The 16499-nt window shown below is 39.9% G+C and overlaps 1 protein-coding gene across 1 annotated transcript in view; it reads right to left on the bottom strand.

The window, feature by feature from the left end:
- Window positions 1-157: 157 nt before the first annotated feature.
- ART3 (ADP-ribosyltransferase 3 (inactive)) overlaps window positions 158-16499 on the bottom strand; it is a 35455-nt gene continuing 19113 nt past the window's right edge. Inside the window, exons 3-11 of the mRNA XM_024754162.1 lie at window positions 9718-9750; window positions 8830-8862; window positions 7794-7823; window positions 5931-5963; window positions 5282-5314; window positions 4624-4656; window positions 3289-3321; window positions 1926-1955; window positions 158-294 (exon numbers count right to left, since the gene is read on the bottom strand). Of these exons, the coding sequence (XP_024609930.1) occupies window positions 158-294; window positions 1926-1955; window positions 3289-3321; window positions 4624-4656; window positions 5282-5314; window positions 5931-5963; window positions 7794-7823; window positions 8830-8862; window positions 9718-9750 (395 nt within the window). The remainder of the gene's footprint in view (window positions 295-1925; window positions 1956-3288; window positions 3322-4623; window positions 4657-5281; window positions 5315-5930; window positions 5964-7793; window positions 7824-8829; window positions 8863-9717; window positions 9751-16499) is intronic.

Below are 16499 nucleotides of genomic sequence, written 5' to 3'. Positions count from 1 at the left end.
TCTTGAAACTTGTTTACCTTGAAATTATCAGAATCTTAGTGTTTGAAAGTATTGAAGCACAAACATCTCTGTACCGTTCTGTACTAAAGCACTCGAGTCTAATAAATAAATAAATCAGCACCCGCCCCCCCCCCCCGCAAAAATTAAAAAGAATGTATCAGACTACAGAGCAACAGAGATTTAGAGCAGAAACACTGATTAAAATGATGAATGTCCCAAACGGTGGAAGGAGCATTTTGCCAGATGATGCGGAGGTATGGGTTTTGGGACCTGGAACTGGACCTGGACCTGGAGCTGTTAAGAAGAAGACATAGTCATTGACACATGTCATTTTTAGTATCAAGTTTTATCCACCTACACCATATATCCTGAATATGTGAACATTCAAGGTTGAGTTTTACATGAAGTAACTCTAACCAGGACAACTTTAAAATAAATATAGTTCATTACAGATTTGGGGCTGTATTTTCATATATACCATCAGGGTGTGCTGATCTAGGTTTTATCTAAGATTTCACAGTTTTAGTATCTATGTAGACAAGGTAGTTTTTTGTTCAAGTTCTCTAGAATTTCTTGGCAATTTAAAATTTTCATTTTCTGTATATGCAAGATGAAGTTTAATTCTGTGTCTTTTCTATTTCAAGACAGTATATTTCATATGCATATTCTACCAATATACAATGTAATATTTTACAGTGTAAAAAATTGCATTTTTTAAACAGCCCTGCAAACTGATAAAAAAAATTTTTTTCCCTCTATACATAAAACACTACTCTGGAGAAAACTGCTTCCCTTTCACCTGAACTAGTGGAGAGAGGTACAGTGGAGTCCAGGTACAGCCATCTCAGGATGGTCTGTTTCACACTGCCCTTAACTCAGATATCTGACTTCTGGCTGTGTTTTGGTTTAGACTGTACAAGGGAAGACTGATTGGAAATATCCAAATGGGATCACCACTCACATAAGTGAAAACAAGAGAAATAACTAGTAAATGTTATAAAAACCTTCAACTCATAAATTTACTTGCCATAGTTATAAATGCGCAGTTATATGTATACAGGTGGGGAAAACGGACAAGCAGATGCACTCATGCATTAGTTTGTTACTAGAGAGCAGTGGTTCTCAAGGGGGCTGCATTGCCCCCTAAGGCAGTTTGGAAATTTGTCAGAGTATATTTTTGATTGTCACGGCACTGGGGTGGAAGTAGAGGGCTAGTATTCTGCAGTGCTCTCGACAGTCTTGCACAATGAAAAATCGACCCCCTTGCACATAAATTTCAAATGCACTGCTAGACATATATGTTAAAAACCTATTTATAATGCTCAAACCCAGAACCTAAGTTTTACATATATGCAAAATATTTTTGGATAGTTTTAATAAACACTGGTTTCTATTCTAGTGCCCCTGGTATTTCTTCACTTTCATTTTCTTATATTTGTAAAGAATAGCTTCCAATCCTCTCTCTTAAATCCAGATTTCTCTGTGTAAATAAATACAATCTACTTCATGACGTCTTCTAGAATAATCTAGGCATTTACATATTGAAATGTATATAATTTTGTTATACAGTTAGGACATTATATTGATTTTTTTATGGTGCAAGTGGGACTTATTTATGAATCTTATTTCAGGATACCTTTATAAAATCTTTGTTCTAAAAAGCGAGAATTGGGTTGCAGGGTTGAGAACCATTGCTCGAAAAAGTACAGTCTATATACACAGTTGAAAATGAGTGCTTAAGAAGCAAAATCAAGTTGCACCCCCCCCATTTGCACATACAAGCATTTGGATATGACATTATACTCTGTTATGATGCTTTAAACTCTTGAGATTTTGTTCCTTTTATTGAGAGAAAATAAATTTCTCAGTTTTTCTGTATTGCAGAAACAGACATTTATCAACTAAGGAAATGAGATATTTCTTACCAGGACTGTTGATATCTTGACTTCTGTCTTCTAAAATATAAACAGATTTTGAGTTAACTGCATTGTATACAGATTTATCCCAAAGAGAAAAATCTGATTAAATGATTAAGCTAATTTGGTTATCTCTGCGTGTGGGACTGAGGGGCAGGGCATTAGTTTTAGAGGTATAGGTGGGACTGGGGGAAGGGTTCAGTGTTTAAACATTTGCATGCTTTGAAATTTTTTACCGTGTGTGTGTGTGTGTGTGTGTGTGTGTGTGTGTGTGTTTCCATTAAAAGAAAGGTTAAACTTTGTTAAAAAAGAAAAGTCTTTTTTCTACATGTTGAACTCAGATTCCCAAACACAACCATAGCACTAATCATTTACTGAATGCTTACTGTGTGTCACGCGTTGACCAAATGCTTTATGTACATTATTACCTTTACTTGTTACACTCCTAGTAGGTAGTGGAGTTATCCATATTATACAGAAGTTCCCCCAAACTTGCATAAAAGCACAGAGGTAATCAGTGGTAGCAATGCCTGCTTTCAAACCCTCTGCTCTTACTTACTATGCTATTCTAACTCCAAGTGTGTTAGCATTGAAATATTACAATATTGCCATATTCTGACGGCTTTGAAGCCAAATGCCAATTCTAGGAGCCCAGGTTAGAGGTGTATTTTCTATAACTACATCTAGCTGGAAGACAAGTGTCATGTGACAGAAAATGAACAAAACTTGAAGAGTTTGGGTCTTGACTGTCTCATCCTAGCCTTTGACGGGTTCCTTAACTTCCCATATTCCATGTTTCCATCTCTGAAACGGCGATAACAATATTTCTTTTATTGGATTATATGAGATCCTGTGTAAATGTTCTGACACCACTTTTTAAAAAGCCTGCACTACACACAGCTTTCTAGGAGAGGGCACAATACAAAACAGTCCCAGCAAAACTGAGTGGCCTATTTGTTGGAGGACACAGAGATAAAGGGCACAGGATGGATGGTCCTACACTGTACGGTTCTCACACACACCTCTTTGATGATGCTATTCCTGTAACTACAGATTCTCTCACGGTAGCCTGCGCACCCTGGGAAGCCTCCTGTCCCATTCTGGAACAGACAGGCACAGCGGGAAGCCAACTGTCCCAGTTTCAGGTCAGCTGCCTTTTTCTCTGCCTGACCCAGGGAACCACGATAGCAGCCTGCTGCACACACTGAAGGGAGTTCTCAACATTTCCCCCTCTGGCTTGCAGCCTGGGGTGTCAGAAGCTGTGCAGCTCAAGTGTCCTCTCCCCATCCCCCTTAAGATGGAGCTAACTGAACGATTATGGTAAAGGACTCAGAACCCCAGGTGCCTCCACCCCCAGAAAAGAAGTTATTACCAGGTTTTTCACCCAGTTGTAACATTTTTATTCCTAAATAAAAAACAGATTTTCAGATGATAACAAAGGCATCTACCATTTACTACTATTTTAAAGCACCATTCATTTTGCCAGTACTTTTATCTCATTAGGACTTTAATCAGTCTTGCAAGACAGAAATTTTCTTCATTGTACAGATGTGGGAGCAGAGGTGCAGAAAAGTGAAATAAATTTACCTCTACACAAAGTTACCCAGAGGAAAATGGCAGAGGAGAAACTTCATGAAGTTGGGTCTGTCTGTCCACACGGACCAGACCGCGTTCACCCTCCACATGCAGCCGGGGCGCCTAGTAAGGTGCCAGCGAGAGTACTATGCAAACTCAGGTCCCGCGAGCTGAAGAGATGTAGACACACAAAGTGTGTCATCAGTGTCATGAGAGGTTCACTTCAAAGTCGCGGCCAAGTAAGTCCAACAGTTCCGATCTGGGTGAATATAAAAAGTATTGCTGGAACCTCTCTCTCTGGGTCTGTCAAGTGCTTTAGATCATGAGTGGGGAACGGCTGTTTCTGTACACAGCACACATTATCCAAAGGCAGCAACGTGAGGCAGACTCAGTACTGTGTGGATGGATGTCATTTAGCAGATGCCAACAATCTAATTTCCTTAACAGATGATCATTCCATAATAACAAAACCTAACACAAATTATTTTCAAAACACTACATGAGCTCGGAAGCAGGACTGAACCATTAGATAGGGGCTTGCGCCCTGAGATTTTGTGTTTTTATAGTCCTTACAGATAGCCCTATAAGGTAACATGACACGTGTTAGCCACCTTTGAAAGATGACAATTCTGAGGCCTAGACAAGTCTTATTACTGTCCATAGCTCTCTGGTAAAATATTAGATAATGTCCACTTTTTTTTTTTTTTAACTTCTTCTTGTCTCAGGAAAAAAATTAAGTTTGAGGGCCGTTTCATTTTTTTCCTCCCCTGTAAGCGTGAGTTCTGAGGCCCTTTTGACTTGACAGGAGTCATACTGTTCAGTTTCTCTGGCCACAGAAACTCAAGGCCCCACCCTCAGCAACAGCCTCATACTTTTTAAATACCTGCTTTCATGGTTATATCTTGAAGGTAGGTTAAATGTGTCATGATAAGTATACTGGAAAAACACTAGAGGAACCACAAGTTTTAAGAAACAGGTACTTGGTCATAAGGTAAGAGACCTGGGTCCTTCACTCACTCACGTGATCTTGTTGTGCAAAGTACTTAGCCTCCCTTGCGTATCTAATGGTGACAATTATATCTATGCTCCCCGGATTGGCAGCTTCCTCTCCAGCATGCCTAACATTGCTTACCAGGTAGTGAAAAAGGTTCTGGAGTTTTCATTCCTACGTGAGAAAGAAATTTTCAGTGACTTGCAGTTTGTTCCAGTGAGTACAATTTCCAAACTCCTTCTCGTCTCGTGAACTCAAGAGATACAAGCACCAAAGGTCCCGCTGCACTGTAGTTTCTGGCTTTTTACTTGAAAGTTCTGGCTACATGAACCCTCACTGTGCAAATCCATGCCAAACTCAGAGGAGCCTTCTGCCATGGTGCCTCATTAAGTCTGCCTCTATGCCAGGAGAGTACTATGCTTAGTTACCTGGCGATCCTAGATGCTGAGATGTTATTAGCCAAAGCTAACAGTTAGCTTTTGCATGAAGTTGAAGTTTCTTTTGAGTACCTTTAGCTATAGAATCTAAGGCTGGACTGCATGCATCCAGGTCCCAGCAGCCTTGCCCTCAGCCATGCCCCCAAGCAGAGCTAACTTTCCTGCTCCAGGAAGGCATGAACACTAGGGAGGAAAGGTACTTTTCTACTCTCTTCCCCAGCTAAATCTTTGTAGAATGACCGGTAGGCGGCAGTAAGCGAAATATTAATGAATAATAATGTCATGACAATATTCTCTTTAATACACGGGGGGATCCTTCTCTTCTCATACTTTGGCCAAGAAAGTAAACAAAGCTGCCTTACCAGGTATTTGGGTGGCTTCTTGGCTCTTCACACCTGAAGACAGAAATGAATATTGGTTAGTGTTAATCAACTATCTTGCATTGTTAATGCTCCCTTTGGTCTATACCTCCCCCCATCTTCAACCCCACCCACCCCCCCAAAAAAAGGAAAAAGAAAACAGTAACAACAAAAACACCTTTCAATTGCTCTTCATTCTCTAACGGGACAAAGCCCAGACTCCTTATGGTGGAGTTCAAGAACTTCATTATCTGACCAACCTTATCTTCATAAGGCAGTCAGTCCCAGTACATCGGTTTTTAAATGAAATAGTACTGGGTCTAAGACTCTGCTTGGTTTAGCTCTATTGTCATTATAGTTATTAGCTCTGTGATTGCACAGGCTTAATCCCTCTGACCTTCATTTCCTTATTTACGCAAAAGAAATACCTTGTAGGTTTGTAGTAAGTGGTGATTAAAGGTGATACATTATAAAACTGTTCAGTACATTACTGCATGGAACATAATAATCTCTCAATAATTAGAGTCCCTCTGTTTTGACTTAACTTATTCCTCAAACTCTCCATGTCCAGTAACGTCCTTAGTTCTAGGCGTCCTCATGCCTCCTTCTAACCTTGTAGCTAGTCTCTGAGAGTAAGTAGAAGATCACTTACCAGGTAAGACTGTGGACTCCTGGCTTTTCATTCCTGAAGATGAGAATAGGAAATATTTAGTGATAAACGCAGTAAGCTTGGAAATTTAACCTTATATTTATATAGCTATTTACAGTGGAAAACTCTAAAAGCTTTGAGAGATGACCCACTCTCAAAGCTTTTAGAGTTTTGGGGAAAAGGGAAAGAGATTTAACCCACTGGTGCCTAACTTACTGTGAGAACTATGGCTAGTGATCCAGGCACTCTCCTAGATTAAGCAAAATATCTCTTGTTGATTTTTTTTAAGACTCTGACCTACATTTGTCATGATTTATTTTTAAAAATGAAACTTTCATAATCCCAGATATCAGAGCTATTCAGTCTTAATATTTTGGTATATTTCCTGTCTCTTTGCTATATATATATATATGTACATGCTCATATACATTTTTTACTATTTTTCTCAGTTTTATTGAGATATAATTGACATAAAACACTGTATAAGTTTATGGTATACAGCATAATGACTTGAGTTACACATATTGTGACAGGATTACCACAATAAGTTTAATTAACATCCGGCATCTCATACAGATACCGAAAAAAAAAAAAGGAAAAAATGTTTTTTTTTCCTTGTGATGAGAACTCGTAGGATCTATTCTCTTAACAGCTTTCAAATACACCACACAGCTGTTAACTATAGTCATGTTGCACATTACATCCCCTGTACTTATTTATCTTATAACTGGAAGTTTATACCGTTTGACATTTTAAAATAAATTTGATAGTATACTCCATATGCTGTTTTTATCCTATCTTTTAAAAAATTTTTATTGGAGTATAGTTGATTTACAATGTTTTAGTTTCAGGTGTACAGCAAAGTGAATCTGTTATATATATATACATATATCCACTCTTTTTTAGATTCTTTTCCCATATAGGCCATTACAGAGTACTGAGTAGAGTTTGTTTTTATCCTTTTTTTATTGTCACTGTATTATAAGTACTTTCTCATATCTTTAGATATTTTTCAAAAACATGGTTTTTAAATTGGTTAGTGTTTCATAGTATGGATATAATTTATTTAACAATACCCAACTGTTGGATACTAAGGTTATTTATAAATTTTGGCTACCATAATGCTGCATAAACATTTCTGTACATATTTTGTACACAAATTTTTATGTTTATTCCCTTAGGACAAATATCTAAAAGTGTTATAGCTAGGTTAAAAGGTATGGACGTTTTTAAGGCTAGTGATACATACTATTGAAACTGTCCTCCAGAAAAGTTCCAACTTATAATCTCACCAGTAATTTATGAGAGTGTTTCTGTCCCAGCACCCTTGAAGAATATCATTTTTAAGAAAGACAAAAAAAAATTGGGAATGAGTCATACTTTGGAATATACTAAATAATCAGATGGATATAGCTAATAGCATTTGTTACTCAGATTGCTAAAAACAGAAATACATATACATATATAAAATCATTTTAATTTAGGAAAAAATGCCATTTTTTATGCTCCTGATGAACACCCTATGTTACAGAGTTTGTGGAATAATTAGTCACACCTTCCTCTATCCATGTAACAGCTAGCCTAAAGCAGAAGATAGTAAATTCTCTAGAACTAGTTTCTTATGTCATGTCTCTAACTGCTCCGCTGGGATGACCTATGGATTCTTAGATAGGAGACAGACAGAGCTGCTGGGTCGTCCTTATAAAGAAGGATATCTGGAACTCAGGAGCGTCTCTTATATACCAAACTAGTAAGCTAATGTGGGTTCTGCCTTCTTCCCACTTTTCCTTACCATGCCCACCTGCTCCCACCCTCAGGAAGCTGTCTTACAAATGTAAGCCCCTAGAGTTTATGAAAATGTCTTACCAGGGTCTTCAAGTTTCTGGTTTTTCACACCTAAGTTACAAAAAGAAACGTACCAGTTTTAACGATAGAACAAAGTAATTGGGAGTTACCACAGTTGGAACAGAACTATTTTCAGGTAATTATGGCCATAAAGATCCATCTGATATATCCAATAAGCTAATGCTACTAAATTTAAGTGTCAGCCACAGTCTAGATGCACCTTGGCTAATTGGGCTGGAACATTCTTCTGGACCCTCCTACTAAGAGAAACTGTTATACACAGTAAGTCTCCTAGCGATCTCCACAAGCTAGAAAAATGTCTGTCTTGAAGAGTTAGCTGAAGTCCCTGTGAAGTGACCAGTAAAACTTGCGGCTGCCCTGCCAATAAGAAGTGTTACTAAGCAAGTCCTCAGGGGCATGAAATGCTTCACAAAAGGACAGGAAATATCTTCCAAACGTCAGGTAAACTGCATACTTAAGGAAAGGCCAGATACTTTTCTCTCTTCAATAAAGAAAAACTTATTGTAGCTACACGGGCCAAATACATAACAAGGAACTTAAATGCAAAGAAGTGATTTGGGCCATATCACCGTAAGTGGAAACTTAGGGGCTGGGGAAAGCGTCTAATCACCCGGATGTTTTAGTCAAATGATACCAAACATCACCTTACTTGAAAAAGGCAAATGACTAACTTTTTCTACTTTCATCTGGTTGTTTGGTGTCACACAGGCTAATCTCAATGACTGAGAATAGAGCTATACATAAGAGGCCTCAGACCTGTCAAGAGTGCCTAGCCCTTCAGGTCCGCCCAGCCTTACTCCCTAGAATGGTTCCATATTGTTCAGATCTCCAGAGAGCCAACTCTCTCATTTGCAAGGGGGTAAATTTCCCCAGAATGGATTCTTTTTTCCGCCGCATATCTGCCAGGTTACTCCTTCATATATGCAAAGTACTCTTTTTTCTCAGCTAAGAATTGAATTTGCTGAACAGGAAAGAGCTATTAAACATCCGTGTAGCTAATAAACATCCATTATTTTTAAAAATAGAGCATACTTACCAGAGTTGTAGACACTGATGTGTTGAAAATATTCTGAAATACAAACATGTTTTCATTACATAGTACTATACTTAGATGTGAATGTCAGGTTCGGTCAAGATACAGGCAAAATATGGCAATATGAGAAATATAAAATTTCAGTCTCAAAAATAAATGGATATAGATTCATTTTAATTACTTTAAGAAGAATTCAAAGAAAAACTAGCCAGGAAGACAGCTAGAAATGGACCCCTATTTTCAACCTATTTAAATAAATCTTCAAAAGGATCCACCCAAAGCATGCATCAGTCCAAGGCATTTCCTGTCAACTTTGGTTCAGATCTTTTGAGCCTAATTTGATAATGTTGTTCCTGACTACTCTTAGAATTCCTGTTCACCTTCCCAAATCTTCTCCATGGTCCTCTAAGAGAGACTATTTTTGTTATACTCTCCATTTTTCCCTGAGGAAAAGGAAACAGACCACATTACCGTTCTGTCTCCCCAGTCTTTCCCCTGATGAGGGAAGGAATCCTTCATCAGTCTCCCAAATATTACTTCCCAAGATGTCAAAACAAAGGAATACAAGTCTAACTCTGTGCATAGGAGTCATGGAGGGGTATTCAGGAGTCAAAGTCCTGTAATGATAGGCTAGGGTCAGAGTGGCATGATCCCTGCCTGCGCAAGGCAAATGCAATGCTTGAGAGAACAGCCACAGGCAAGGCTGGGATAGGCTTAGGGTGGGCTCCTGTACCCTCCCCCTGAAAAGGTAGTAGCAGTAGCACAACTCAGCCTTGAGAAGACAATGGCTGACAGTATGACAGAACAGTGGCGTGGCTCTGACCTATTCCTGTGAGAAATAACACTGATAAAATTCCCATTGCAGAGAAAATAGTCTAGAGCATATCTTACCCATGTTCTCAACACAATTTGCAGTTTTTAGTCCTGAAACATAAAGATAAAGTTTTATTAGTTAGACACAATCTACCTTAGTAAAGATTTCAAATTGGTCTGTGCCTATTGGTAATCTAATCTGTCAGCTCCTAGTCTATCAGACTCATAATTTAGTGGGAAGCAAATTACATTTTTGTATTCATAGTACAGTCACCAAAGAGCAGTAGCTCTAGATAAAACATCTAACTTTTCTGGAATTCAGTTCCCTTATGTGTATCTTTTATTGGGAGATTGCTTCAAATGACCTCCAGAGTCCCATCCAAAGCTAACACTTTATTTATGTATTTATTTTTAATAGAACTTTATTGGAGTATAATTGCTTCACAATACTGTGTTAGTTTCTGCTGTATAACAAAGTGAAAAGCTATACATATACATATTCCCCATATCCCCTCCCTCTTGAACCTCCCTCCCACCCTCCCTTATCCCACCCCTCCAGGCCGTCACAAAGCACCGAGCTGATCTCCCTGTGCTATGTGGCTGCTTCCCACTAGCTAACTATTTTACATTTGGTAGTGTATATACGTCGATGCTACTCTCACCTCACCCCAGCTTCCCCCTCTCACAGTACCAATTTTTTTTTGGATTCCATACATATGTGTTAGCATACGATATTTGTTTTTGTCTTTCTGACTTACTTCACTCTGTATGACAGACTATAGGTCTATCCATCTCACTACAAATAACTCAATTTCACTCCTTTTTATGACTGAGTAACATTCCATTGTATATATGTGCCACATCTTCTTTATCCATTCATCTGTCGATGGACATTTTCGTAGGCTCCATGCCTTGGCTATTGTAAATAGTGCTGCAATGAACATTGTGTACATGTCTTTTTGAATTACGGTTTTCTCAGGGTATATGTCCAGTAGTGGGATTGCTGGGTCACATGGTAGTTCTATTTTTAGTTTTTTAAGGAACCTCCATACTGTTTTCTAGTAGGTTTCTGGTGGCATCTTTAGGATTCTCTATGTATAGTATCCTGTCATCCGTAAACAGTGACAGTTTGCTACTTCTTTTCCAATTTGTATTCTTTTACTTCTTTTCTTTCTCTGATGGCCGTGGCTAGGACTTCCAAAACTATGTTGAATAAGAGTGGTGGGAGTGGACATCCTTGTCTTGCTCCTGATCTTAGAGGAAATGCTTTCAGTTTTTCACCATTGAGAATGATGTCTGCTGTGGGTTTGTTGTATACGGCCTTTATTATGTTGAGGTAGGTTCCCTCTATGCCCACTTTCTGGAGAGCTTTTATCATAAATGGGTGTTGAATTTTGTCAAAAGCGTTTTCTGCATCTATTGAGATGATCATATGGTTTTTATTCCTTAATTTGTTAAGGTGGTGTATCACATTGATTTATTTGCGTATATTGAAGAATCCTTGCATCCCTGGGATAAATCCCACTTGATCATGGTGTATGATCCTTTTAATATGTTGTTGGATTCTGTTTGCTAGTATGTTGCTCAGGATTTTTGCATCTATGTTCATCAGTGATATTGGTCTATAATTTTCTTCTTTTGTGCTATCTTTGTCTGGTTTTGGTATCAGGGTGATGGTGACTTCGTAGAATGAATTTGGGAGTGTTTCTCCCTCTGCAATTTTTTGGAAGAGTTTGAGAAGGATCAAACTCTTGAGAAGGATCACTGTTAGCTCTTCTCTAAATGTTTGATAGAATTCACCTGTGAAGCCATCTGGTCCTGACTTTTGTTTGTTGGAAGAGCTTTAATTACCGTTTCAATTTCATTACTTGTGATTGGTCTGTTTATATTTTCTAATTCTTCCTGGTTCAGTCTTGGAAAATTGTATCTTTCTAAGAATTTGTCCATTTCTTCGTGGCTGTCCATTTTATTGGCATATAGTTGTTTGTAGTAGTCTCTTATAATCCTTTGTATTTCTGCAGTGTCAGTTGTGATTTCTCCTTTTTCATTTCTAATTTTATTGATTTGCGTCCTCTCTGTTTTTTTCTTGATGAGGCTGGCTAAGGGTTTATCAAGTTTGTTTATCTTCTCAAAGATTTTAGATTTTAGTTTTATTGATCTTTGCTATTGTTTTCTTCATTTCTATTTCATTTATTTCTGCTCTGATCTTTATGATTTATTTCCTTCTACTGACTTTGGGTTTTCTTTGTTCTTCTTTCTCTAGATGTTTTAAGTGTAGGGTTAGATTGTTTGAGATTTTTCTTGTTTCTTGAGGTGAGACTGAATTGCTATAAACTTCCTTCTTAGAACTGCTTTTGCTGTGTCCTATAGGTTTGGGGTCATCGTATTTTCATTGTCATTTGATTCTATGTATTTTTTTATTCCTTCTTTGACTTCTTCACTGATCTCTTGGTTGTTTAGCCTCCATGTATTTGTGTTTTTTACAGTTTTTTTCCTGTAGTTGATTTCCAATCTCATAGCGTTGTGGTCAGAAAAGATGCTTGATACAATTTCAATTTTCTTAAACTTACGGAGGCTTGATTTGTGACCCAAGATGTGATCTATCCTGGAGAATGTTCCATGAGCATTTGAGAAGAAAGTGTATTCTGCCACTTTCGGGTGGAACGTTCTATAGATATCAATTAAATCTATCTGGTCTATTGTGTCATTTAAAGCTTGTGTTTCCTTACTTATTTTCTGTTTGGGTGATCTGTCCATTGGTGTAAGTAGCATGTTAAAGTCCCCTACTATTATTGTGTTACTGTTGATTTCTCCTTTCACGGTTGTTAGCATTTGCCTCATGTATTGAGGTGCTCCTATGTTGGGTGAATAAACATTTACAATTGTTATATCTTCTTCTTGGATTGATCCTTTGACTGTTAGGTAGTGTCCCTCCTTATCTCTTGTAACAGTCTTTATTTTAAAGTCTATTTTATCTGATACGAGTACTGCTACTCCAGCTTTCTTTTGATTTCCATTTGCATGGAATATCTTTTCCCATCCCTTCACTTTCAGTCTGTATGTGTCTCTAGGTCTGAAGTGGGTCTCTTGTAGACAGCATATATATGGGTCTTGTTTTTGTATCCATTCAGCCAGTCTGTGTCTTTTGGTTGGGGCATTTAATCCACTTACATTCAAGGTTATTATCAATATGTATGTTCCTATTACCATTTTCTTAATTGTTCTGGGTTTGGTTTTGTGGGTCTTTTTCTTCTCTTGTGTTTCCCACCTAGAGAAGTTTCTTTGGTGGTGCTGAATTCTCTTAGCTTTTGCTTGTCTGAGAAGTTTCTGATTTCTCCTTTGAATCTGAATGAGATCCTTGCTGGGTAGAGTAATCTTGGTTGTAGGTTTGTCTCTTTCATCACTTTTAGTATATCCTGCCACTGCCTCTGGCCTGTAGAGTTTCTGCTGAAAACTCAGCTGATAACCCTATGGGGATTCCTTTGTATGTTATTTTTTGTTTTTCCCTTGCTGCTTTTAATATTTTTTCTTTGAATTTAATTTTTGTCAGTTTGATTAATATGTGTCTTGATGTGCTTCTCCTAGGGTTCATCCTGTATGGGACTCTCTGTGCTTCCTGGACTTGGGTGACTATTGCCTTTCCCATGTTAGGGAAGTTTTCCACTATAATTTCTTCAAATATTTTCTCAGACCCTTTCTTTTTCTTTTCTTCTTCTTGGACCCCTATAATTCGAATGTTGGTGTGTTTAGTGTTGTCCCAGAGGTCTCTGAGACTGTCTTCAATTCTTTTCATTCTTTTTTCTTTCTTGTGCTCTTTGGTAGTTATTTCCACTGTTTTGTCTTCCAGCTCACTTATTCATTCTTCTGCCTCAGTTATTCTGTTATTGATTCCTTCTAGTGTATTTTTCATTTCAGTTACTGTGTTGTTCATCATTGTTTGTTTGTTCTTCTAGACCTTTGTTAAACGTTTCTTGTATTTTCTCAATCCATGCCTCCATTCTATTTCCGAGATTCTGGATCATCTTTACTATCATTACTCTGAATTCTTTTTCAGGTAGATTGCCTATTTCCTCTTCATTTATTTGGTCTTGTAGGTTTTTACCTTGCTCCTTCATCTGTGACTATTTTTTGCCATCTCTCTTTTTTTTTTTTTTTTAATGAGTGTGATTGTGTTCCTGTCTTACTGGTTGTATGGCCTGAGGCTTCCAACACTGGAGTTTGTAGGCTGTTGCATAGAGCTGGGTCTTGGTGCTGAGATGAGGACCTCCATGAGACCTCACTCTGATGAATATTCTCTGAGGTGTCTGAGATTTCTGTTATCCCAGTGGTTAGGACTCAGAGCTCCCACCACAGGAGCTGTCGCCCAACCCCCAGCTCATGAACCAAGATCCCGCAAGCCACGTGGGGTGGCAAAAAAAAAAAAAAAAGAGAACAGTAGCAAAGTAAAAAGTAAAATTAGACTAGGAAACTAACAGATATGTTAGAAATAATATAAAAATTAAAATATAGATGAAACAACAACCAGAAGGTACAACAGTACCACAATAGTAAAAGAGGGGAGGAGGGAAAAGAAGAAAAAAGCAAAAAAAAAAGGGGTGTAAACGCCTTGACTCTGGAGGGTGGGGCCTAAGCAAGGGCAAGGTTTGGGTGTTGGGTGGGGCCAGTGCTCAGGACCCACAGGGCTGGAAAAGGCCCTGGGGTCTGTAGGAGGTGGGGCTTAGGCTCAACGGAACAGAAGGGGCCCAGGCTTGCCCCCTACCACCTCTCAGAGGGTGGGGGACCTCACCTGGGAGCCCAGCAGGTTTCCTGGGCTTGAGTGAAAGGGACAAACGCCTTCCTCTCCTCTCCCGCTCCTCTGGTCCTGGAGGTCCTCTCCTGCCTGCCTCTCCTGATCTCCCCGGACTCCTTCCTATGTCCCCAGGACCAATGCAGCCGGGGTGGGGGTGGGGTGCTTGGGGGGCAGGGGACTGGCCTGGGAGCTCAGCAGGCTCCTCGGGCCTGAGTGGGTGGGCAATTGCCCTCTGCTCCTCTCCCAATCCTCCTGGAGGGCCCCTCTGCCCACCTCTCCTGATCTCCCTGGCCTCAGGGGCGCCAATCTGGCCTCCACTTCTCCTCCCCCCTCAGTCCCCCCACGTCCTACCTGTTCACTTGGGGGTTTCTCCCATCTCCTTGGCCATCAGGGTCCCCCATCAGCGGACAGCAGGCACCCTAGTTGTGGGGAGACCTAACTCGGCATCTTCCCACACTGCCCTCTTGACTCTGCCCCCCCCAAGCTAACACTTTATGATTATATGATTCGTCTGAAAAAATTAGGAGAAAATTTATCCGTCTGTTTAACAAATTCTCTCTTCAGATACTAAATGTCCTCCTCAACAGTTAACCTAACCCTTTACTATGGCTTGCTAGCAATCAGGGTGGAGCTGAGTGGAGAGAGTCTGGTGCCGACAGCTTCCACCTTGCTGCACTTCCCAGCCTGAAAGGCCTGCTGGGTGGGGCTGCTAGTATTTGCAGTGGCTAGGCACTGAAACTCAGGGAGATGGACCCTGGGAGAGGACTCTGTGTAGCTGTGCAGAAACAGCCCAGAGGGCCTGGGGTGTGATCTGGGCCAAACCAGAGCTCATTGTCAGCGTGCACGGCAGGGCTTGGCTCCAGCAGTCGTCTCTGTTGGTGTGCACAGTATGTGACAGGCAGCATCAGAGAATCACACGTGAGGAGTACTCAGATGTTCCTTTCCTGGCAGAAGGGCTCCAGTTCTGCCCACCTCACACAGCAGCTTGGAGCCGCATTTGGGGCAGAGAGGTCCTGGGAGAGCCCTACCATAGAGGCAGCCCCAGTCCCAGGTGGCAACACAATCACCTCGATTCCTGCAGTCACAACACCCCAGCCCCCAGCACCAGCCTAGTACTAGGCAAGAAAGGGATGGGACTCCATGGAGCAAAGACGAGGCCCCACCCAAATCCAGTGCAGGCTCTGGTCACCACAACACCAATCACATGCCCTATCAAGGGGATAACGCTCTGAGGAAAGATGTGGCTAGCATCCATACCAAAAGCAGCCATTGCACCAAAGTTATTGGACTCATACAGTCTACTCGGGAATGCTCCCACATAAAAACCAGCCCTTCAAGACCACAGTAGATAACTGTTTCTCCTAAATTTATAGAGACATAAATTTAAGTAAAATTTAAAAAGCACAGGAACTGGTCCCAGTTAAAAGAACAAGAGAGGGGCTTCCCTGGTGGCACAGCAGTTAAGAATCCACCTGCCAACGCAGGGGACACAGGTTCGAGCCCTGGTCCAGGAAGATCCCACATGCGGCGGAGCAACTAAGTCCGTGCACCACAACTACTTAGCCTGCGCTCTAGAACCCACGAACCACAATTACTGAGCCAGCGCGCCACTACTACTGAAGCCCACGCACCTAGAGCCCATGCTCAGCAACAAGAGAAGCCACCACAATGAGAAGCCCACACACTGCAACAAAGAGTAGGCCCTGCTCACTGCAACTAGAGAAAGCCTGCGTGCAGCAATGAAGACCCAATGAAGCCAACAATAAATAAATTAAATAAATAATTTTTTTAAAGTTATAAAAATTTTTAAATAAATTAAAAAACGAGAGAAATCCTCTGAAAGAACAAACAATGAAACAGACCTCTCCACTCTGCTTGACCCTGAGTTCAAAAAGGAGGTAGTAAAAATGCTAAATGAATTAAGAACGATTATTGATAGAAATGCAGAATCACTATAACAAGGAATTAGAAACTATATAGAGGAGCCAATCAAAAACAACTCAATTACCAAGATAGAAACCAATCTAGAAGCAATGAATAGCATACTAAATAATGTAGAAGAACGAATAAG

This window comes from Neophocaena asiaeorientalis, unplaced genomic scaffold (assembly GCF_003031525.2).
Source record: "Neophocaena asiaeorientalis asiaeorientalis breed wild unplaced genomic scaffold, Neophocaena_asiaeorientalis_V1.1 scaffold148, whole genome shotgun sequence".
NCBI classification, from domain to species: Eukaryota; Metazoa; Chordata; class Mammalia; order Artiodactyla; family Phocoenidae; genus Neophocaena; species Neophocaena asiaeorientalis.
The sequence above is the reverse complement of the archived record's forward strand: the minus strand, read 5'-3'. Positions and strand labels throughout refer to the sequence as shown.